Source organism: Oncorhynchus mykiss, chromosome 18 (assembly GCF_057628025.1).
Source record: "Oncorhynchus mykiss isolate SJ-2025 chromosome 18, ASM5762802v1, whole genome shotgun sequence".
NCBI lineage: Eukaryota > Metazoa > Chordata > Actinopteri > Salmoniformes > Salmonidae > Oncorhynchus > Oncorhynchus mykiss.
The window spans coordinates 76,220,976-76,245,541 of record NC_143039.1 but is presented as its reverse complement, the minus strand read 5'-3'; the positions used below and the strand labels follow the sequence as shown (position 1 = coordinate 76,245,541).

The 24,566-nt window shown below is 43.5% G+C and overlaps 1 protein-coding gene across 3 annotated transcripts in view; it reads left to right on the top strand.

Annotated features, from left to right (window-relative positions):
* The first annotated feature begins 14,150 nt into the window (after positions 1-14,150).
* The window catches only part of LOC110496747 (cytosolic 5'-nucleotidase 1A), a 60,464-nt gene continuing 50,048 nt past the window's right edge, over positions 14,151-24,566 (top strand). Inside the window, exons 1-2 of one of the 3 annotated variants that reach the window (XM_036953600.2) lie at positions 14,151-15,080; positions 15,182-15,344. In XM_036953600.2, the coding sequence (XP_036809495.1) occupies positions 15,183-15,344 (162 nt within the window). In that variant the 5' untranslated portion in view covers positions 14,151-15,080; position 15,182. Of the gene's footprint in view, positions 15,345-24,566 lie in introns of all 3 variants that reach the window. The other 2 variants (XM_090209425.1, XM_036953601.2) reach the window with 2 other exon arrangements.

Below are 24,566 nucleotides of genomic sequence, written 5' to 3'. Positions count from 1 at the left end.
TTTACATATCCTGGATACAGTAGAGTACAGTTTACATGTCCTGGATACAGTAGAGTACAGTTTACATATCCTGGATACAGTAGAGTACAGTTTACATATTCTGGATACATTAGAGTACAGTTTACATATCCTGGATACAGTAGAGTACAGTTTACATGTCCTGAATACAGTAGAGTACAGTTTACATATCCTGGATACAGTAGAGTACAGTTTACATATCCTGGATACAGTAGAGTACAGTTTACATATCCTGGATACAGTAGAGTACAGTTTACATATCCTGGATACAGTAGAGTACAGTTTACATATCCTGGATACAGTAGAGTACAGTTTACATATCCTGGATACAGTAGAGTACAGTTTACATGTCCTGGATACAGTAGAGTACCGTTTACATATCCTGGATACAGTAGAGTACAGTTTACATATCCTGGATACAGTAGAGTACAGTTTACATGTCCTGGATACAGTAGAGTACAGTTTACATATCCTGGATACAGTAGAGTACAGTTTACATGTCCTGGATACAGTAGAGTACAGTTTACATGTCCTGGATACAGTAGAGTACAGTTTACATATCCTGGATACAGTAGAGTACAGTTTACATATCCTGGATACAGTAGAGTACAGTTTACATATTCTGGATACAGTAGAGTACAGTTTACATATCCTGGATACAGTAGAGTACAGTTTACATGTCCTGGATACAGTAGAGTACAGTTTACATATCCTGGATACAGTAGAGTACAGTTTACATATTCTGGATACATTAGAGTACAGTTTACATATCCTGGATACAGTAGAGTACAGTTTACATGTCCTGAATACAGTAGAGTACAGTTTACAGTTGATGTCGGAAGTTTACATACAGTCAGGTTGGAGTCATTAAAAACTTTCAACAACTACACACATTTCTTGTTAACAAACTATAGTTTTGGCAAGTTGGTTAGGACATCTACTTTGTGGATGACACAAGTCAGACAGATTATTTCACATATAATTCACTGTATCACAATTCCAGCGGGTCAGAAGTTTACATACAATAAGTTCACTGTGCCTTTAAACAGCTTGGAAAACTCCAGAAACTGATGTCATGGCTATAGAAGCTTCTGATAGGCTAATTGACATTGTTTGAGTCAATTGGAGGTGTACACGTGGATGTATTTCAAGGCCTACCTTCAAACTAAGTGCATCTTTGCTTGACATCATAGGGAAATCAAAAGAAATCAGCCAAGACCCCAAAAATAAATTGTAGACCTCCACAAGGCTGGTTTAGCATTGGGAGCAATTTCCAAACGCCTGAAGGTACCGCGTTCATCTGTACCTCGTTCTTTTTTACAAACAAGAGTATGCAAGTATAAACACCATGGGACCACGCAGCCGTCATACAGCTCAGGAAGGAGACACGTTCTGTCTCCTAGAGATGAACGTACTTTGGTGTGAAAAGTGCAAATCAATCCCAGAACAACAGCAAAGGACCTTGTGAAGATGCTGGAGGAAACAGGTACAAAAGTATCTATATCCACAGTAAAACGAGTCCTATATCGGCATAACCTGAAAGGCTGCTCAGCAAGGAAGAAGCCACTGCTCCAAAACTGCCATAAAAAGCCAGACTACGGTTTTCAACTGCACATGGGGACCAAGATCGTACTTTTTGAAGAAATGTACTCTGGTCTGATGAAACAAAAATAGAACCGTTTGGCCATAAATACCATGGTTATGTTTGGAGGAAAAAGGGGGAGGCTTGCAAGCCGGAGAACACCATCCCAAACGTGAAGCACGGGGGTGGCAGCATCATGTTGTGGGGGTGCTTTGCTGCAGGAGGGACTGGTGCACAAAATATATGGTTACATTAGGAAGGAAAATGATGTGGATATATTGAAGCAACATCTCAAGACATCAATCAGGAAGTTAAAGCTTGGTCACAAATGTGTTTTCCAAATGGACAATGACCCCAAGCATACTTCCAAAGTTGTTGCAAAATGGCTTAAGGACAACAAAGTCAATGTATTGGAGTGGCAATCACAAAGCCCTGAACTCAATCCTATAGAACATTTGTGGGCAGAACTGAAAAGGCCTGTGCGAGCAAGGAGGCCTACAAACCTGACTCAGTTACACCAGCTCTGTCAGGAGGAATGGGCCAATATTTACCCAATTTTGGCCCATTGTGGGAATTTTGTGGAAGGCTACCTGAAATGTTTGACCCAAATTAAGAAATTTAAAGGCAATGCTAGAGAGAATGAATCATTATCTCTGCTATTATTCTGACATTTCACATCCTTAAAATAAAGTTGTGATCCTCACTGACCTAAAACAGGGAATTTTTACTAGAATTAAAAGTCAGGAATTGTGAAAAACTGAGCTTAAATGTTTTTGGCTAACATGCTGACCAGTCGCAAAATAAATTTAGAAATCATTATTCTATTTTTGCACCCACACTGCTCGCGTGCACCCACGACTGCGTGGCCATGTACGCCTCCAACTCAATCATCAAGTTTGCAGACGACACTACAGTGGTAGGCTTGATTACCAACAACAACGAGACGGCCTACAGGGAGGAGGTGAGGGCCCTCGGAGTGTGGTGTCAGGAAAATAACCTCACACTCAACGTCAACAAATCAAAGGAGATAATCGTGGACTTCAGGAAACAGAACATTGAATGGCTGCTGCAAACATACTGACTCAACTCCAGCCACTTTAATAATGGAAAAATTGATGTAAAAATGTATCACTAGCCACTTTAAACAATGCCACTTAATATAACTTTTACATACCCTACATTACTCATCTCATATGTATATACTGTACTCGATACCATCTACTGCATCTTGCCTATGCCGCTCTGTACCATCACTCATTCATATATTTTTATGTACATATTCTTCATCCCTTTACACTTGTGTGTATATGGTAGTTGTTGTAAAAAGTGTTAGGATAGATTACTCGTTGGTTATTACTGCATTGTCGGACCTCGAAGCATAAGCATTTCACAACACTCGCATTAACATCTGCTAACCATGTGTATGTGACAAATTAAATTTGATTTGATTTGATTTGGATACAGTAGAGTACAGTATATACATATACATATATATTATGGATACAGTAGAGTACACTATATACATATAAATATATATTATGGATTCAGTAGAGTACAGTATATACATATAAATATATATTATGGATACAGTAGAGTACACTATATACATACAAACATATATAATAGATACAGTAGAGTACAGTATGTACATTCTGGATACAGTAGAGTACAGTATATTCATATAAATATATATTATGGATACAGTAGAGTACAGTATGTACTTTCTGGATACAGCAGAGTACAGTATATACATATAAATATTATGGATACAGTAGAGCAAACATAGAGCATCAAGATGAACGGATTTCAACCTCAAATGAAATCATTCTCTTAATGACATCATTTAACATTAAAGGGATGCTTCAACGTTTAATCCATCCTCGGGAAATAAAGAACTTTGCTGCAGTAGCAGAGGTCACTGTGTTGTCAGTCAGTTCCTCTTGTGACCACTAGAGAGAGATATAAACTCAATGTGTCCCTGGTATCCCCCACTGTCAAAAAACAACACTTCCTGTTTCCTCCTGAGTCACAGATACTTCAGCCAATCAACTGCCAGGTAGAGGAGGCTGCTAGGCAACCGACTTGCATGTTGTGAATGTCGACTCTGACACGTAATCCCATCTGAAAAACAGTAGGATGGAGTAGAAAGAGAGAGAGAGAGAGGAAGAGAGAAAAAGTGAAAGAGATAGTGAAAGAGATAGGGAAAGAGAGGAAGAGAGAGAAACAAAGACAGATTCAGAGAGAGAGAGCGAGGAAGAGAGAGAGAGAGAGGAAGAGAGAGAAACAAAGACAGAGACAGAGAGAGAGAGCGAGGAAGAGAGAGAGAGAGAGAGAGAGAGAGAGAGAGAGGAAGAGAGAGAAACAAAGAGAGAGACAGAGAGAGAGAGCGAGGAAGAGAGAGGGAGAGAGAGAGAGAGAGAGGGAGAGAGAGGAAGAGAACAGGTTGTGTGAGAAGAGTGGAGGAATAGGCCACACAATGTATAATAACTTTAGAGGACAAAGCTTATTAGCACCACACTGAACATTACTGCCCCGGCAGCTAATTCACCATGTTGGCCACAATAAATGTTCTGACATGGAATATCATTCCTGCACTATATGACATACCCAGGTCCACCTTCACTGTAGCCACATTCAATGTATCCACCTTCACCAGCTGGCTGGTGTGTTTACAGACATATCCAATCAATCATTATCCCAGTCTGCTGTTCCCACATGCTTCAAGAGGGCCACCATTGTTCCTGTTCCCAAGAAAGCGAAGGTAACTCATTCACTTTCCGTCATGATGAAGTGCTCTGAGAGACTAGTCAAGGACCATATCACCTCCACCCTACCTGACACCCTAGACCCACTCCAATTTGCTTTCCGCCCCAATAGGTCCACAGACGACGCAATCGCAATCACACTGCACACTGCCCTAACACATCTAGACAAGAGGAATACCTATGTAAGAGTGCTGTTTATCGACTACAGATCAGCATTTAACACCATGCTACCCTCCAAACTCGTCATTAAGCTCGAGACCCTGGGTCAGAACAGTGCCCTGTGCAACTGGGTCCTGGACATCCTGACGGGCCACCCCCAGGTGGTGAAGGTAGGTAACAACATCTCCACCCCGCTGATCCTCAACACTGGGGCCCCACAAGGGTGTGTTCTGAGCCCTGTTCACCCATGTCTGCGTGGCCATGTACGCCTCCAACTCAATCATCAAGTTTGCAGACGACACTACAGTGGTAAGCTTGATTACCAAGAACGACGAGACGGCCTACAGGGAGGAGGTGAGGGCCCTTGGAGTGTGGTGTCAGGAAAATAACCTCACACTCAACGTCAACAAAACAAAGGAGATGATCGTGGACTTCAGGAAACAGCAGAGGGAGCAGCCCCCTATCCACATCGACGGGACAGTAGTGGAGAAGGTGAAAGTTTTAAGTTCCTCGGCGTACACATCACGGACAAACTGAATTGGTCCACCCACACAGACAGCGTGGTGAAGAAGGCGCAGCAGCACCTCTTCAACCTCAGGAGGCTGAATAAATGTGGCTTGTCACCAAAAACGCTTGTGTGTTTATTAAGGTAGTTGTTGTGAAATTGTTAGGTTAGATTACATGTTAGATATTACTGCATGGCCAGAACTAGAAGCACAAGCATTTCACTGCACTCACATTAACATCTGCTAACCATGTGTATGTGACAAATACATTTAATTTGATTTGAGTTAATTGGTATCCATCTTAAATATAGCCACCTTCAATGTATCCACTGTCATAAGCACGTCATCTTATGTCATGACAGTTGTATATATATAAATATAAATATATAAATGTACCTAAAGGTGTGGAGCTCAAAACAGGTGGGGCTCTGCCCTGAATCACTTCTAAGAGTATGAATTAGGCTGTTTGAGAAGGTTTGAATCCTAAGAATCCTGCCTACACAGAGTTTGAAGTACTATACCAACATAGTTACTGTAGTAGGTTGAAGATGTGTGCTGTAGAACCTTGGTAGAGCATGGGTGGAATAGGTGTTGTGGTGCTGTAAAACCTTGGTAGAGCATGGGTGGAATAGGTGTTGTGGTGCTGGATAACCTTGGTAGACCATGGGTGGAATAGGTGTTGTGGTGCTGAAAAACCTTGGTAGAGCATGGGTGGAATAGGTGTTGTTGTGGGTGCTGTATAACCTTGGTAGAGCATGGGTGGAATAGGTGTTGTGGTGCTGGGTAATCTTTGTAGAGCATGGGTGGAATAGGTGTTGTGGTGCTGTATAACCTTGGTAGAGCATGGGTGGAATAGGTGTTGTGGTGCTGGGTAACCTTGGTAGAGCATGGGTGGAATAGGCATTGTGGTGCTCATGTGAATTTCAGACCAATGCCTATTCTCACTTAAAACATATATAAATGTTTTATATATTTTTTATTTAACCCTTATTTTACCAGGTAAGTTGACTGAGAACACATTCTCATTTATAACAGTAACCTGGGGAATAGTTACAGGGGAGAGGAGGAGGGATGAACGAGGATGATTAGGTGGGTATGATGGTATGAGGGCCAGATTGGGATTTTAGCCAGGACACTGGGGTTGTCACCCCAACTCTTACGATACCATGGGATCTTTAGTGACCACAGAGGGTCAGGACACCCGTTTCATGTCCCATCCGAAAGACGGCACCCTACGCAGGGCAATGTCCCCAATCACTGACTTGGGGCATTGATCCTTCTGAGCATTAATTACACTTTGGATGGTGTATCGATACACCCAGTCACTACAAAGACACAGGCGTACTTCCTCACTCAACTGCCAGAGAGGAAGGAAACAGCTCAGGGATTTCACAACGAGGCCACTGGTGACTTTAAAACAGTGAAAGGGTGTAAAGGCTGTGATAGGAGAAAACTGAGGATGGATCAACAACACTGTGGTTACTTCCAATACTAACCTAAATGACAGAGTGAAAAGAAGGAAGCTTGTACGGAATTGTTTGCAATAGTAAAACTGCAAAAAATGTAATGAATACAAAACTCTATGTTTGGGGTAAATCCAACACAACACATCACTGAGTACCACTCTTTATATTTTAGGGCATGGTGGTGGCTGCATCATGTTATGGGTATGCTTGTCATCGGCAAGGAATGTTTTATGGACAAAAATAAATGAAATGGAGCTAAGCCCAGGCAAAATCCTAGAGGAAAACCTGGTTCAGTCTGCTTTCCACCAGACACTGGGAGACAAATTCACTTTTCAGCAGGACAATAATCTAAAACACAAGGCCATATAATATAAACTGAAGATGCTTACCAAACGTATTTAAACAATTCCGTCCCATAATGCAGTATCAACTGTAAGCCTAGACTATATGTGTCTTGTCGACAACGTAGCCTCAATACAATAGTATTCTCTATTATAGAAGAAGTGTGAAGAGTAAAGACACGCAGGCTAGAATAGTAGAAGCCAATTACAACAATGTTGACTGCCAAACACAACCTTCATAGACTACTGAGCACACTGGATGCTTGACTGTTGCTATTAGTCATTACGGTAGTCTACGCTATTCAATAAAATGTATCTATTCACAATAAACTAGTAGGGGAGAATTCCGTGTCCCCAGCTGAATTGGGGTTGATGACAACACAAAGACCTCCAATAACCTACAGATCATGAGAAAAATGAATGCCGGATTAACCCATGGAACATGTTGATTGGCCAGTGAGTGGCCAAGCCCTCATCACACCTAAAACTTGTTAATTCATCAAAACCCAGCCATTCGGCAGCCACCGCCAGCCTTTGTCACATCTGTCTTTGTGCTTGTCTCAACCCCCTCCAGGTGTCGCCATTTAACCCATTATCCCCTGTGTATTTATAGCTGTGTTCTCTGTCTGTTGCCAGTTCGTCTTGTCTTACCGGCATGTTTTCCCGTCTTCCTGCTTTCTCAAGTTTCTGTTTCCTAGTTTCCCCGGTTCTGATCATTCTTCCTGACTTTGACCCCGAGCCTGCCTACCGTTCTGTACCTGCCTGCCCCTACCGTTCTGTACCTGCCTGCCCTGACCACGAGCCTGCCTACCGTTCTGTACCTGCCTGCCCTGACCACGAGCCTGCCTACCGTTCTGTACTTGCCTGACTCTGACCAGATTATGAAACTCTGCCTGCCCTGACCACGAGCCTGCCTACCGTTCTGTACCTGCCTGACTCTGCCCTGGATTGCGGAACTCTGCCTGCCCTGACCCCAAGCCTGCCTACCGTTCTGTACCTGCCTGACTCTGACCCGATTATGAAACTCTGCCTGCCCTGACCACGAGCCTGCCTACCGTTCTGTACCTGCCTGACTCTGACCCGATTATGAAACTCTGCCTGCCCTGACCACGAGCCTGCCTACCATTCTGTACCTGCCTGCCCTGACCACGAGCCTGCCTACCGTTCTGTACCTGCCTGCCCTGACCCCGAGCCTGCCTACCGTTCTGTACCTGCCTGCCCTGACCACGAGCCTGCCTACCGTTCTGTACATGCCTGCCCTGACCACGAGCCTGCCTACCGTTCTGTACCTGCCTGACTCTGACCCCGAGCCTGCCTACCGTTCTGTACCTGCCTGACTCTGACCCGATTATGAAACTCTGCCTGCCCTGACCACGAGCCTGCCTACCGTTCTGTACCTGCCTGACTCTGACCCGATTATGAAACTCTGCCTGCCCTGACCACGAGCCTGCCTACCGTTCTGTACCTGCCTGACTCTGCCCTGGATTACGGACCTCTGCATGCCCTGACCCCGAGCCTGCCTACCGTTCTGTACCTGCCTGACTCTGACCCGATTATGAAACTCTGCCTGCCCTGACCACGAGCCTGCCTACCGTTCTGTACCTGCCTGACTCTGCCCTGGATTACGGACCTCTGCATGCCCTGACCCCGAGCCTGCCTACCGTTCTGTACCTGCCTGACTCTGACCCGATTATGAAACTCTTCCTGCCCTGACCACGAGCCTGCCTACCGTTCTGTACCTGCCTGACTCTGCCCTGGATTACGGACCTCTGCATGCCCTGACCCCGAGCCTGCCTACCGTTCTGTACCTGCCTGACTCTGCCCTGGATTACAAACCTCTGCCTGCCCTGACCACGTGCCTGCCTACCGTTCTGTACCTGCCTGACTCTGCCCTGGATTACGGACCTCTGCCTGTCCTTGACCTGTCTTTTGCCTGTCCTCTCTTTGGGTCATTAAACATCTGTGATTATAGCTGTCTAAGTTCTGATAGCTATTGCTTATAGTTATAATATAAACATTTCTGACACACCTCTGGACCGATAGCACCACCGCCAGTGCTTAGATTTATGGAATGGAGTTACGTTGGTGTAGAACATGACAGATGAGACCAGTTGTGACCAGCTGAGGAACTAACATCATGACAGATGTGACCAGCTGAGGAACTAACATCATGACAGATGAGACCAGCTGAGGAACTAACATCATGACAGATGTGACCAGCTGAGGAACTAACATCATGACAGATGAGACCAGCTGAGGAACTAACATCATGACAGATGAGACCAGTTGTGACCAGCTGAGGAACTAACATCATGACAGATGTGACCAGCTGAGGAACTAACATCATGACAGATGAGATCAGCTGAGGAACTAACATCATGACAGATGAGACCAGCTGAGGAACTAACATCTTGACAGATGTGACCAGCTGAGGAACTAACATCATGACAGATGAGACCAGTTGTGACCAGCTGAGGAACTAACATCATGACAGATGAGACCAGTTTTGACCAGCTGAGGAACTAACATCATGACAGATGAGACCAGCTGAGGAACTAACATTGAGACATATGAGACCAGCTGAGGAACTAACATCATGACAGATGAGACCAGCTGAGGAACTAACATCATGACAGATGAGACCAGCTGTGACCAGCTGAGGAACTAACATCATGACAGATGAGACCAGCTGAGGAACTAACATCATGACAGATGAGACCAGATGTGACCAGCTGAGGAACTAACATCATGATAGATGAGACCAGCTGAGGAACTAACATCATGACAGATGAGACCAGATGTGACCAGCTGAGGAACTAACATCATGACAGATGAGACCAGATGAGGGACTGACATCATGATAGATGAGACCAGATGTGACCAGCTGAGGAACTAACATCATGACAGATGAGACCAGATGAGGGACTGACATCATGATAGATGAGACCAGATGAGGGACTGACATCATGACAGATGAGACCAGATGAGGGATTGGCATCATGACAGATGAGACCAGATGAGGGATTGACATCATGACAGATGAGACCAGCTGAGGAACTAACATCATGACAGATGAGACCAGATGGGGGATTGACATCATGACAGATGAGACCAGATGAGGAACTAACATCATGACAGATGAGACCAGATGAGGGACTGACATCATGACAGATGAGACCAGATGAGGGACTGACTTAATGACAGATGAGACCAGATGTGACCAGCTGAGGAACTAACATCATGACAGATGAGACCAGTTGTGACCAGCTGAGGCAGCCATCTCACTCTAAAAATCACCTTTGAGTCAATGTGAGCAAGTGTCATTAACACATATTCTTGATTTCCTAACGACTTTCTGAAATCTGTTTGGTCAAACAATTTTCTAAGATGATGGATGACACGTGCCCTGTTGTCATGGATAACATTGAATTATGTTTAGTCAAATAATACAAAGATTTACTGGTGGAAAAAAGTTGTCAATTGTCCTACTTGAGTAAAAGTAAAGATACCTTAATAGAAAATGACTCAAGTAAATGTGAAAGTCACCCAGTCAAATATTACTTGAGTAAAAGTCTAGAAGTATTTGGTTTTAAATATACAAAACTAAATGCAATTTCTAAAATGTACTTAGGTATCAACAGTAAAAGTATGAATAATTTCAAACAATTTCAAATTCGATTTTGTTTTTTTGACGGATAGCCACGGGCATACTCCAATACTCAGACATAATTTACAAACAAAGCATTTGTGTTGTGACTCCTGCAGATGAGAGGTAGTAGGGATGACCAGGGATGTTCTCTGTTTAGTGAGTCCTCCAGATCAGAGGTAGTAGGGATGACCAGGGATGTTCTCTGTTTAGTGAGTCCTCCAGATCAGAGGCAGTAGGGATGACCAGGGATGTTCTCTGTTTAGTGAGTCCTCCAGATCAGAGGCAGTAGGGATGACCAGGGATGTTCTCTGTTTAGTGAGTCCTCCAGATCAGAGGCAGTAGGGATGACCAGGGATGTTCTCTGTTTAGTGAGTCCTCCAGATCAGAGGCAGTAGGGATGACCAGGGATGTTCTCTGTTTAGTGAGTCCTCCAGATCAGAGGCAGTAGGGATGACCAGGGATGTTCTCTGTTTAGTGAGTCCTCCAGATCAGAGGCAGTAGGGATGACCAGGGATGTTCTCTGTTTAGTGAGTCCTCCAGATCAGAGGCAGTAGGGATGACCAGGGATGTTCTCTGTTTAGTGAGTCCTCCAGATCAGAGGCAGTAGGGATGACCAGGGATGTTCTCTGTTTAGTGAGTCCTCCAGATCAGAGGCAGTAGGGATGACCAGGGATGTTCTCTGTTTAGTGAGTCCTCCAGATCAGAGGCAGTAGGGATGACCAGGGATGTTCTCTGTTTAGTGAGTCCTCCAGATCAGAGGCAGTAGGGATGACCAGGGATGTTCTCTGTTTAGTGAGTCCTCCAGATCAGAGGCAGTAGGGATGACCAGGGATGTTCTCTGTTTAGTGAGTCCTCCAGATCAGAGGCAGTAGGGATGACCAGGGATGTTCTCTGTTTAGTGAGTTCTCCAGATCAGAGGTAGTAGGGATGACCAGGGATGTTCTCTGTTTAGTGAGTCCTCCAGATCAGAGGCAGTAGGGATGACCAGGGATGTTCTCTGTTTAGTGAGTCCTCCAGATCAGAGGCAGTAGGGATGACCAGGGATGTTCTCTGTTTAGTGAGTTCTCCAGATCAGAGGCAGTAGGGATGACCAGGGATGTCCTCTGTTTAGTGAGTTCTCCAGATCAGAGGCAGTAGGGATGACCAGGGATGTTCTCTGTTTAGTGAGTCCTCCAGATCAGAGGCAGTAGAGATGACCAAGGATGTTCTCTGTTTAGTGAGTCCTCCAGATCAGAGGCAGTAGGGACGACCAGGGATGTTCTCTGTTTAGTGAGTCCTCCAGATCAGAGGCAGTAGGGAGGACCAGGGATGTTCTCTGTTTAGTGAGTCCTCCAGATCAGAGGCAGTAGGGATGACCAGGGATGTTCTCTGTTTAGTGAGTCCTCCAGATCAGAGGCAGAAGGGACGACCAGGGATGTTCTCTGTTTAGTGAGTCCTCCAGATCAGAGGCAGAAGGGACGACCAGGGATGTTCTCTGTTTAGTGAGTCCTCCAGATCAGAGGCAGAAGGGACGACCAGGGATGTTCTCTGTTTAGTGAGTCCTCCAGATCAGAGGCAGAAGGGACGACCAGGGATGTTCTCTGTTTAGTGAGTCCTCCAGATCAGAGGCAGTAGGGATGACCAGGGATGTTCTCTGTTTAGTGAGTCCTCCAGATCAGAGGCAGTAGGGATGACCAGGGATGTTCTCTGTTTAGTGAGTCCTCCAGATCAGAGGCAGTAGGGATGACCAGGGATGTTCTCTGTTTAGTGAGTCCTCCAGATCAGAGGCAGTAGGGACGACCAGGGATGTTCTCTGTTTAGTGAGTCCTCCAGATCAGAGGCAGTAGGGATGACCGGGAATGTTCTCTTGATAAGTGTGTGAATTGGACCACTTTCCTGTCAAAATGTAACGAGAACATTTGGGTTGTCAGGGAAAACGTAAAATTACATAATTACATCATTTTCTTTTGGAATGTAGTGAAGTAAAAAGTTAAAGTTGACATAACATATAGATACCCCCCCAAAAAACAACTTAATGTAACAGTATTCATCTTCGGACCGAAGCGCAGCGTGGTAAGGCCCAGCGTCGTAAGGCCCAGCGTGGTAAGGCCCAGCGTGGTAAGGCTCAGCGTGGTAAGGCTCAGCGTGGTAAGGCCCAGCGTGGTAAGGCCCAGCGTGGTAAGGCTCAGCGTGGTAAGGCCCAGCGTGGTAAGGCTCAGCGTGGTAAGGCCCAGCGTGGTAAGGCCCAGCGTGGTAAGGCCCAGCGTGGTAAGGCTCAGCGTGGTAAGGCCCAGCGTGGTAAGGCTCAGCGTGGTAAGGCCCAGCGTGGTAAGGCCCAGCGTGGTAAGACCCAGCGTGGTAAGGCTCAGCGTGGTAAGGCCCAGCGTGGTAAGGCTCAGCGTGGTAAGGCCCAGCGTGGTAAGGCTCAGCGTAGTAAGGCTCAGCGTGGTAAGACCCAGCGTGGTAAGGCTCAGCGTGGTAAGGCCCAGCGTGGTAAGGCCCAGCGTGGTAAGGCCCAGCGTGGCAAGGCCCAGCGTGGTAAGACCCAGCGTGGTAAGGCCCAGCGTGGTAAGACCCAGCCAGGCCAAAAACAAAGAAATACAAAAAACATAGAAAAAGGAACATAGAATGCCCACCCCAAATCACACCCTGACCAAACCAAAATAGAGACATAAAAAAGCTCTTACGGTCAGGGCGTGACACTTAAGTAGTACATTAAAGTACTTTACACCACTGCAAATATTATATGTGACACACTTTCCAACCTTTGGCTAAATGTCTATATTTGTTTTGCTTCCTTATTAAACTCACAACAATAACCAGGGACCATATTTACAAAGAGTATTAGAGTAGGAGAGATGATATCCTAATCCTAAATAAATGAGTTGTACGGACAAAGGGGGAACCTCTGATTCTAGATCAACACTGCTACTCTGAGACATCTTGTAAATACGGACCCAGTTATCAAGTTTCATGGACTCAACCAGACAATCCTATGTTTGCTTTAGATGTTTCAGAGTAATGCGAGGAACTAAGAAGATGTGTTTGATACAGAAATCGTTGTTTTTTAGTTCAACGTTTGAGATACAAGGCGACTCATTCATTAAACATCTTTTCAAAAAATATGGCACATTTCTATGTCAATTACAATGTGATAGAATCGGAGAGTTAAGCCCGTGTAATCAGTCTTACTAACTTCCAAGGGTTTATAAATACCATTTCAAACCGCTTGTGAGCGGTAGGGTTGTTTGTTTAAATCCGCAGGTTGAACATCGAGGCAAGGAAGCTCTATGTCAGCTGCAATATCACACGGGCTTTATCCCAAATGGCACCCTATTCCCAATATAGTGCACTACTTTTGACTATAGCCCCCTATGGATAGTGTGCTAAATAGGGAATCATGTGTAGTGTAAAGGAATGTGAAGTAATAGAGACATGGTGGTTAGGTGGTAGTGTGGCACCGTGCCAGAGATAAACCACTGCAGTGACGCAGAGACACAGACAGTAGAGACAGACATTTTGGGACAGACAGGGTTTCACATGTGCGTCAGAATCTCCCGTGATCCTTTGGGAGGACTGAACAGCCTGTGGGGGAACACAGGGAGGGGCTTCTGAATAAGGAATCAAGCCTCCCATTGGCCCGAAGGGCGGTGAGTGCGTTTTCATATGGGGAGTGTCCTGATAGATGCCGAGAGAGAGAGGGAGAGAGAGGGAGAGAGAGAGAGACAGGGAGAGAGAGAGAGAGAGAGAGAGACAGGGAGAGAGAGACAGAGAGAGAGAGGGAGAGAGAGAGAGAGAGAGAGAGAGGGAGAGAGAGAGAGACAGACAGACAGACAGACAGAGAGAGAGAGAGAGAGCGAGAGAGAGAGACAGACAAAGAGAAAGAGTGAGTGAGAGAGTGAGACAGAGAGACAGGGAGAGAGCGAGAGAGCGAGAGAGAGAGAGAGAGAGAGAGAGAGAGAGAGAGAGAGAGGGAGAGAGAGAGCGAGGGAGCGAGAGAGAGAGAGAGAGCGAGAGAGGGAGAGCAGAGAGAGTGATTGAATGGGACAGATTGGGAGGTGTGAGAAAAAGCGAGTGAGTGAGGCAGAGAGAGAGAGAGAGAGGATCAGAGACAGAGAGGAACAGAGGACAACAACATAGCAACAGTGGAGGGAGAGCAGGCTTAGCAGCATAGAAAAAACACCAATAAAAACACTATTCAACGCTACATTGGATTGGATCCACACTGGACAACCTATGTGTGTGTGTGTGTGTGTGAGTCAGCCTGGTTGTGACAGTGTGTGAGAGTGTCTGTGTGTGTGTGAATGTGTGTGTGAGAAACAGAGAGCAGTTGTGTGTATGAGAGAGGTAATCCGAAAGAACATGCGTGTGAGAGACAACCTGTGACTGTGTGTGAGGAAGGGGTTTGTTGTGTGTGTGTGTGTGTGTGTTGTAGACTGTACCGGACTATGAGCTGTGCAATGCAATGCAGTATTACTTCTGAAGAGAGGAGACACTGAAGAGCGAACACTGCAGGGATACTTGTGCAGCTGCTCTTGTGTCAGACACACCACTGTAGCGGACAGCGTTAGAGCCCACGGCTGGAGAGGACAGGACCTCTTGCTTGGATAATACCGTAGGGATTGTACCATTTTGGGAAGATCACAGAGGTGGCATAGACAATACTATACAGGTAGATTGTACCACTGGGACGACGGGGTGATTGTGTGTTTTCAGGATGAATCTGGACCCTGTTCAGGTGATGAAGGGGCAGTCTAACCCAAAGGACCCCACGGCTGCCCCTGTAACTGCCTCGTCAAATGGAGATGGCAAAGGAGCCTGGGAAGAGAAAGAGGAGTTTGACCAAGACCACCTGGGTCTCACCACAAAACCCCTACTGGTGAGTTCTGTCAGTCAGTCAGTCAGTCAGTTTGCCAGTCTGTTTTCCATCTCTTATTGTTCTCTGCCTCTGTCCCAGTACTCTTCATTTTATCCATATGGTGCCATTGTCTGTATGTCTGTCACATGGCCATGTGACAGTTTCAAATGTTCAAGTTTGGTGGTCAAGAAAAACTATAAACATCACTATTCATGCAGGTGTATGGAAATGATTGACATCTCTTAGGGAAATGATTGACATCTCTCCAACATTACAGGGTGGCTTCTCTCTCTGTCTCTCTCTCTCGCTCTCTCCCCCCTCATCTCTCTCTCTCATTGCATTCTGGGACGATGTAAAGCATGCTGTGTTTCGAGCCAATATTGGAGAGAGTAATTAAACTCATCTGTTTGCTATTTAATCCTGATTTATAGGATATTTTATATTTTATTTACTTGAGTGTATCAACCGATGGCCTGTACAGCCTCCTTTATTTTTAGCATTATGGCTACTGACGGCTTATCCAATGGATATCAATGGCCAACCATTGACTGGCCAATGCTACTTCTGTGAAATGTTCACTAACCAGAGGGACAGCGTGGAAGATCGAGCGTAAACGGAACAGGGGGTATGTCTGTAAAAATTGCCTTTGGTGTGACCGGATGATGGATAATGTCGGGCGGCTGCAGAAGGACGTACCAATGGCTATCCAATGAGCTGAAGGAGAGCAGAAGGACGTTCCGATGGCTATCCAATGAGCTGAAGGAGAGCAGAAGGACGTTCCAATGGCTATCCAATGAGCTGAAGGAGAGCAGAAGGACGTTCCGATGGCTATCCAATGAGCTGAAGGAGAGCAGATGGACGTTCCGATGGCTATCCAATGAGCTGAAGGAGAGCAGAAGGACGTTCCGATGGATATCCAATGAGCTGAAGGAGAGCAGAAGGACGTTCCGATGGATATCCAATGAGCTGAAGGAGAGCAGAAGGACATTCCGATGGCTATCCAATGAGCTGAAGGAGAGCAGAAGGACGTACCGATGGCTATCCAATGAGCTGAAGGAGAGCAGAAAGACGTTCCGATGGCTATCCAATGAGGTGAAGGAGAGCAGAAGGACGTACCGATGGCTATCCAATGAGCTGAAGGAGAGCAGAAGGACGTTCCGATGGCTATCCAATGAGCTGAAGGAGAGCAGAAGGACGTTCCAATGGCTATCCAATGAGCTGAAGGAGAGCAGAAGGATGTACCGATGGTTATCCAATGAGCTGAAGGAGAGCAGAATCTCACCAATTTAGCTGCAGCCCAGGCTTAACATACCTTGACGCTAAACATCTCTCTCGCCCGGGTTTTTGGAGAGTTGGGCGTAGTCGATCTGTCCCACTTCTTGGAGCAGGTGTCTTGTTCAAATCCACTTCACCACAGAGACTGGGCCAAGGTGTAGTTAGGTTAAAGGACCCAAGGGAACCGCAAACCTGGGAAGTCCTTTCCTGCCTCGGAGGATCCGCCTGATAAACAGCTTTGCTGGTGTCTGGACCCAGGAGTCCGCTCTGATCCTGGAGACCCTGATGCCAGGCAAGTGGGGACCGCATCACCTTCCGGACTTCTTGCTACTTCAGACCACTGAGCCTATGGAGGCACTAGTCCCCCCCCCCACACCGCAATACCCCCTTCTTCTAGGCAACAGCGCTACTCGCTGCTCCGTGCACCTTCAATGATTTGTTGGGGGAAGCTCGATGTGCCGCAGTAGAACTCTCGGAGTTCAGTCTTCCTAGGGGGGATGCGACCTGGAAATTCACGACTTCCCTTCCCATTATATCCTACATTTCTTTTTGGGGCGGGGTTCCATCGTACAGAATGTGGTGGTCGATGGTGCAGATACATTCTGTCATCCTGGTGCCATAGTGGGTGACATCACTCGAGAGCTTAAGGTCATTCTAGACCTGGAGCTCCAAATGATGTTTGTGCATACTGGTACACATGACATCAAGCTGTGTCAATGGGCTGAGTAGAGGCGGGACTTCCAACACCTGAGAGACAGACTATTGGCTACGGGCAAGCGGATCGTTTTTTTAATGTGAACCATTTCATGTCAATGATGTAATAAGTGCCTCGTAAATAATGTATGTTAAAAAAATCCACAGGAGCTGATTGGCTTAACCCCTTTCTACTGCAGCTTTCTGGCCCCCTCATTGTAGAACCTTTAACCCACATTTTGTATTTAACAATACCTCCCCCCCCCCCACCCCATCCCCTTCTGACCCAGATAACTACCACCCAATTTCTAAACTATCTTGTCTTGCAAGTATTAGAATCCCTTGCAAACTCTCAGCTAAATAATATTTTTTAAACTTCTTGTGAACCAGTCCTGGTTTCAGACCAGGACCGGACCAGGACCAGACCAGGACCAGACCAGGACCAGACCAGGACCAAAGCAGGACATAACACTGTTTCAGCTGCTACAATCTTCTTCAACTGCTTGGATCATAGGAATCACTGTGCTTCCATTTTTACAGACCTATCCAAGGACCTTTGATACTTTCGACCATCCCCTACTCATTCGAAGGTTGTCTGAAACGGGCCTCAATCAGGAGTCTTAGAAGTGGTTAGGTACATCATTGTACAATAATGTGTGCTTTCTGATGGATCACTAAAGATGTCCCGCAGGGGTCAATTTTGATACCTGTCCTCACTATTTACTAATTTATATAAATAATACTGGTCTATCTGCAAGAACCTGTAAAATTCATCTGTACGTAGATGACACTCTTATGTACGCTATTTCCCCTACTACTGACCGGGCTATGTTAGAGCTGCAATCTCATTTTGTTTTGCGTTGCAGAAAGCCCTTGTTGATTTAAAATTGGGAGTTATTTAGTTGTTTTCTAATTCTCATAGAAATATTTCACATTTATGCATTGGATGGTTCATTCAGCGAACAGGTTCCCAAGCCTGTAATTATCTGGCCGTTTGGATTGACAAAAAAATTATGATATTTAAAAAATATATATACGGATGAGCTAGTTCAGAACCTGAGATTTGAAGTAGACTTCTTTTTATAAAAATAGATCACGCCTCTCCCTAAATAGCAAGAAGCAGGTTGCACAGGCAACCTTCCTGCCAGCTCTCGAATCTGGTGACACCATTTATCAGACTGCAGCAGACACCACTCTACGGCCCTAGGATGCGATGTACTCTGTGCTTTGTCACATGTGACAGGTTTAATATCACTGCATCCTTTATCAGAAGGTTGGTTGGACCTCTGTTAATTCCCATAGATCACTTAATTTATCATTTTTTTGTTGTTGTTTACTAGTATGTTGGTTTAGTAGTGTTGTGGTTTATTAGTGTTGTAGTTGGTTTAGTAGTGTTGTGGTTTATTAGTGTTGTGGTTGGTTTAGTAGTGTTGTGGTTTATTAGTGTTGTGGTTTATTAGTGTTGTGGTTGGTTTAGTAGTGTTGTGGTTTATTAGTGTTGTGGTTTATTAGTGTGGTGGTTTAGTAGTGTTGTGGTTTATTAGTGTGGTGGTTTAGTAGTGTTGTGGTTTATTAGTGTTGTGGTTGGTTTAGTAGTGTTGTGGTTTATTACTGTTGTGGTTGGTTTAGTAGTGTTGTGGTTTATTAGTGTTGTGGTTTATTAGTGTTGTGGTTTATTAGTGTTGTGGTTGGTTTAGTAGTGTTGTGGTTTAGTAGTGTTGTGGTTTATTAGTGTTGTGGTTTATTATTGTTGTAGTTTATTAGTGTTGTGTTTTATTAGTGTTGTAGTTTATTAGTGTTGTGGTTTATTAGTGTTGTGGTTTATTAGTGTTGTGGTTTATTAGTGTTGTGTTTATTAGTGTTGTAGTTTATTAGTGTTGTAGTTTCTTAGTGTTGTGGTTGGTTTATTAGTGTTGTGGTTTATTAGTGTGGTGGTTTAGTAGTGTTGTGGTTTAGTAGTTTTGTGGTTTATTAGTGTTGTGGTTTCTTAGTGTTGTGGTGGTTTAGTAGTGTTGTGTTTTATTAGTGTTGTAGTTTATTAGTGTTGTGGTTTATTAGTGTTGTGGTTTCTTAGTGTTGTGGTTTATTAGTGTTGTGGTTTATTAGTGTTGTGTTTTATTAGTGTTGTAGTTTATTAGTGTTGTGGTTTATTAGTGTTGTGGTTTATTAGTGTTGTGGTTTATTAGTGTTGTGTTTATTAGTGTTGTAGTTTATTAGTGTTGTAGTTTCTTAGTGTTGTGGTTGGTTTATTAGTGTTGTGGTTTATTAGTGTGGTGGTTTAGTAGTGTTGTGGTTTAGTAGTTTTGTGGTTTATTAGTGTTGTGGTTTATTAGTGTTGTGGTTGGTTTAGTAGTGTTGTGGTTTATTAGTGTTGTGGTTTATTAGTGTGGTGGTTTAGTAGTGTTGTGGTTTAGTAGTTTTGTGGTTTATTAGTGTTGTGGTTTATTAGTGTTGTGGTTTAGTCGTGTTGTGGTTTATTAGTGTTGTGGTTTATTAGTGTTGTGGTTTAGTCGTGTTGTGGTTTAGTCGTGTTGTGGTTTATTAGTGTTGTGGTTTATTAGTGTTGTGGTTTATAAGTGTTGTGGTTTATTAGTGTTGTGGTTTAGTAGTGTTGTGGTTTAGTAGTTTTGTGGTTTATTAGTGTTGTGGTTTATTAGTGTTGTGGTTTATTAGTGTGGTGGTTTAGTAGTGTTGTGGTTTAGTAGTTTTGTGGTTTATTAGTGTTGTGGTTTATTAGTGTTGTGGTTTATTAGTGTTGTGGTTTATTAGTGTTGTGGTTTATAAGTGTTGTGGTTAATTTGTGTTGTGGTTAATTTGTGTTGTGGTTTAGTAGTGTTGTGGTTTAGTCGTGTTGTGGTTTATTAGTGTTGTGGTTTATGAGTGTTGTGGTTTAGTAGTGTTGTGGTGGTTTAGTAGTGTTGTGGTTTATCAGTGTTGTGGTTTATTAGTGTTGTGGTTTATTAGTGTTGTGTTTTATTAGTGTTGTGGTTTATTAGTGTTGTAGTTTCTTAGTGGTGTGGTTTATTAGTGTTGTAGTTTATTAGTGTGGTGGTTTATTAGTGTTGTAGTTTATTAGTGGTGTGGCTCCCCTGAATAAATAAAACAAATTGAACACGTCTCTCACTCCCCCCTCTATATTTTCAAAACATTCCTTGTTCTCTTTCTATTTGACAATCTGAAACTGCTTCCTGTTTCTTTCATGCTTTCTATTTGACAATCTGAAACTGCTTCCTGTTTCTCTCCTGCTTTCTATTTGACAATCTGAAACTGCTTCCTGTTTCTTTCATGCTTTCTATTTGACAATCTGAAACTGCTTCCTGTTTCTCTCCTGCTTTCTATTTGACAATCTGAAACTGCTTCCTGTTTCTCTCCTGCTTTCTATTTGTCAATCTGAATCTGCTTCCTATTGCTCTCATTCTTTCAATTTGACAATCTGAAACTGCTTCCTGTTTCTCTCATGCTTTCTATTTGACAATCTGAAACTGCTTCCTGTTTCTCTCGCGCTTTCTATTTCTTAAATTTTCTTTCTCAATATTTTATTCTCTCCTTTCCCTATTTCTCTTTCTCTCTGTCCATCTCTATCTTTTAACACTAAGGTCAGTCATCACACGCTCTGCTCTCGGGGACCAGGCTCTAGGCCTACATCTACTCTGTGTTTATGTCTCCCACCTAGCTTAGCAGGGGCATATGTACCGTCACCTCCAACATTTTTGGGTATCCTTGATAAAGATGAGTAAAAATAACTGTAAAAAAAATATTATATGAATACTGAGCTATATTGTAGGCTAACAAAATAATCTAACTGTACTTTTTTCCCCCCGTGTACAATAAGGCTCAGTATTTGCATTTTAAATTTTATACAGTCTATTCTTGCTCATCTTTATCAAGGGTGCCAATAGTTTTGGAGGTGAATGCCTGTGAGACTGTCAGGTGTTCTCAAAACAGAAACTCCTACCTTGTAATCTGCTTTACAGTAAATACTGTAAACACCTATAACACACTGGGGGGGGGGGGGGGGGGGGGGGAGTGAGAGGGGAGAGTGAGAGAGGGGGAGTGAGAGAGAGAGAGAGAGTGGAAAGATATTGGAGAGTGAGAGGGGGAGAGAGTGCTCCTATGTATGCGTGCATGTCTGTGTCTGTGTGCACGTGTACACATGCAGTGTGTGTGTGTGTTTGTGACTCGTGAGAGAGTTGATAACAGTTGTGTAATCTGTACTTGTTGAGTATTATTCCAAGGGCACCTATTTTAAAAGGATTAGCCCCTTTTTTTTCAATTTTCGACCTAAAATGACATACTCAAATCTAACTGCCTGCAGCTCAGCCATTTAGAATGGTAATTTAGTATGGTCGTTTAGTATGGTAATGTGGTATGGTAATTTGGTATGGTAATTTGGTATGGTAATTTGGTATGGTAATGTAGTATTGCCATGTAATATAGCCATTTAGTATGGTCGTTTAGTATAGCCATGTAATATAGCCATTTACTATAGCCATTTAGTAGAGCCACTTAGAATAGTAATTTCGTATAGCCATTTAGAAAGGTAATTTAGTATAGCCATTTAGAATGGTCATTTAGTATAGCCATTTAGTATAGTCATTTAGTATAGCCATTTAGTATAGTCATTTAGTATAGCCATTTAGAATGGTCATTTAGTATACTCATTTAGTATAGCCATTTAGTATAGTCATTTAGTATAGCCATTTAGAATGGTCATTTAGTATAGTCATTTAGTATAGCCATTTAGTATAGTCATTTAGTATAGCCATTTAGTATAGCCATTTAGTATAGCCATTTAGTATAGCCATTTAGAATGGTCATTTAGTATAGTCATTTAGTATAGCCATTTAGTATAGTCATTTAGTATAGCCATTTAGTATAGTCATTTAGTATAGCCATTTAGTATAGCCATTTAGAAGAGTAATTTAGTATAGCCATTTAGAATGGTAATTTAGTATAAACATTTAGTATAGCCATTTAGTATAGCCATTTAGTATAGCCATTTAGAATGGTCATTTAGTATAGCCATTTAGAATGGTCATTTAGTATAGTCATTTAGTATAGCCATTTAGAATGGTAATTTAGTATAGCCATTTAGAATGGTCATTTAGTATAGTCATTTAGTATAGCCATTTAGAATGGTCATTTAGTATAGCCATTTAGAAGAGTCATTTAGAATGGTCATTTAGTATAGCCATTTAGAATGGTCATTTAGTATAGTCATTTAGTATAGCCATTTAGAATGGTCATTTAGTATAGCCATTTAGAAGAGTCATTTAGCATAACCAGTTAGAAGAGTCATTTAGTATAGCCATTTAGAATGGTAATTTAGTATAGCCATTTAGTGTAGTCATTTAGTATAGCCATATAGAAGAGTCATTTAGTATAGCCATTTAGAAGAGTCATTTAGTATAGTTATTTAGTATAGCCATTTAGAAGAGTCATTTAGTATAGCCATTTAGAAGAGTCATTTAGTATAGTTATTTAGTATAGCCATTTAAGATGGCGCCGAAGAGAATGGCTTTCGTTCGGTTTTTTGTGTTGTTTTTTACTTATTTTTTCACGTATTTTGTACATAATGTTACTACAACCATCTCTTATGACCAAAAAAAACTTCTGGACATCAGAACTGGGATTACTCACCACAAACTGGTAGAAGCTTTTTCCTTTAACAAGTCCAACTTTAATTTATTTATTTTTCCTTTAATGAGTCCAACAAGAAAGATATACTGCTCTCCAGGGAACAAGCCCAAATCCCCGTCATTTGCGTGAAGAAAAGACTGAGGGAAAAAGGAAGCAGATCAGGCAGCATTCTGAAATCCGTAGGCGAGTGATTAAAATCCCACTGCTATCAATTCTACTTGCTAACATGCAATCAATGGAAAATAAAACTGATGATCTACGATTACAATGATCCTACCAACAAGACATTAAAAACTGTAATATCTTATGTTTCACCAAGTTGTGGCTGAGCGATGACACGGATAATATAGAGCTAGAGGGATTTTCAAATCACTGGCAGAACAGAGAAGCTACGTCTGGTAAAACGAGGGGTGGGGGGGGGTGTTTATTTGTCAATTTTTGCTGGAGCGCGATGTTTAATATTTTAAAGAAGTCTCGAGGTATTACTCACCTGAGGTAGAGTACCTTATGATAAGCTGTAGACAACATAATCTACCAAGAGAGTCTATATTATTCGTAGCCATCTATTTACCACCACAGACCAGTGCTGGCACCAAGACCGCACTCAACAAACTCTACAAGGCCATGAGCAAACAAGAAAATGCTCACCCAAAAGCGGCACTCCTAGTGGCTTGGAACATTAACGCAGGTAAACTTAAATCTGTTTTCCAAATTTTTACCAGCATGTCACATATGCAAGCAGAGGAAAAATAACTCTAGACCACCTTTACTCCACACACAGAGATGCGTACAAAGCTGTCCCTCGCCCTCCATTTTGCAAAGCTGACCGTAATTCTATCCTCCTGATTCCTGCTTACCAGTGACTTGCTCACTAAGGAAATGGTCAGATGAAGCAGATGCTAAGCTAAAGGACTGTTTTGCACAGACTGGAATATGTTCCGGGATTAATCCAATGGCATTGAGGAGTATACCAACTCAGTCATCGGCTTCATCAATAAGTGCATCGACAACGTCGTACCCACAGTTGCCGTACGTACATATCCCAACCACAAGCCATGGATTACAGGCAACATCTGCATCGACCTGAAGGCTAGAGCTGCCGCTTTCAAGGAGCGGTAGCTCCTATGCACTCAGACGAACCATCAAACAAGCAAAGCGTCAAACACAGGATTTAGATGGAATCCTACTACACTGGCTCTGATGGTTATCGGATGTGGCAGGGCTTGAAAACTATTACGGACTACAAAGGGAAACCCTGACGTGAGCTGCCAAGTGACTCAAGCCTACCAGACGAGCTAAATGCCTTTTATGCTCGCTTCGAGGCAAGCAACACTGAAGCATGCTTGAGAGCACCAGCTGTTCTGGAGGACTGTGTGATAACGCTCTCGGTAGATGTGGGCACGATCTTTAAACAGGTCAACATTCACAAAGCCGCCGGCCCAGATGGATTACCAGGATGTGTACTCAAAGCATTCACTGACCAACTAGCAAGTGTCTTCACTGACGTTTTCAACCTCTCCCTGACTGAGTCTGTAATACCTACATGTTTCAAGCAGACCACCATAGTCCCTGTGCCCAAGGAAGTGAAGATAACCTGCCTAAATGATTACCTCCCCGTAGCACTCACGTCGGTAG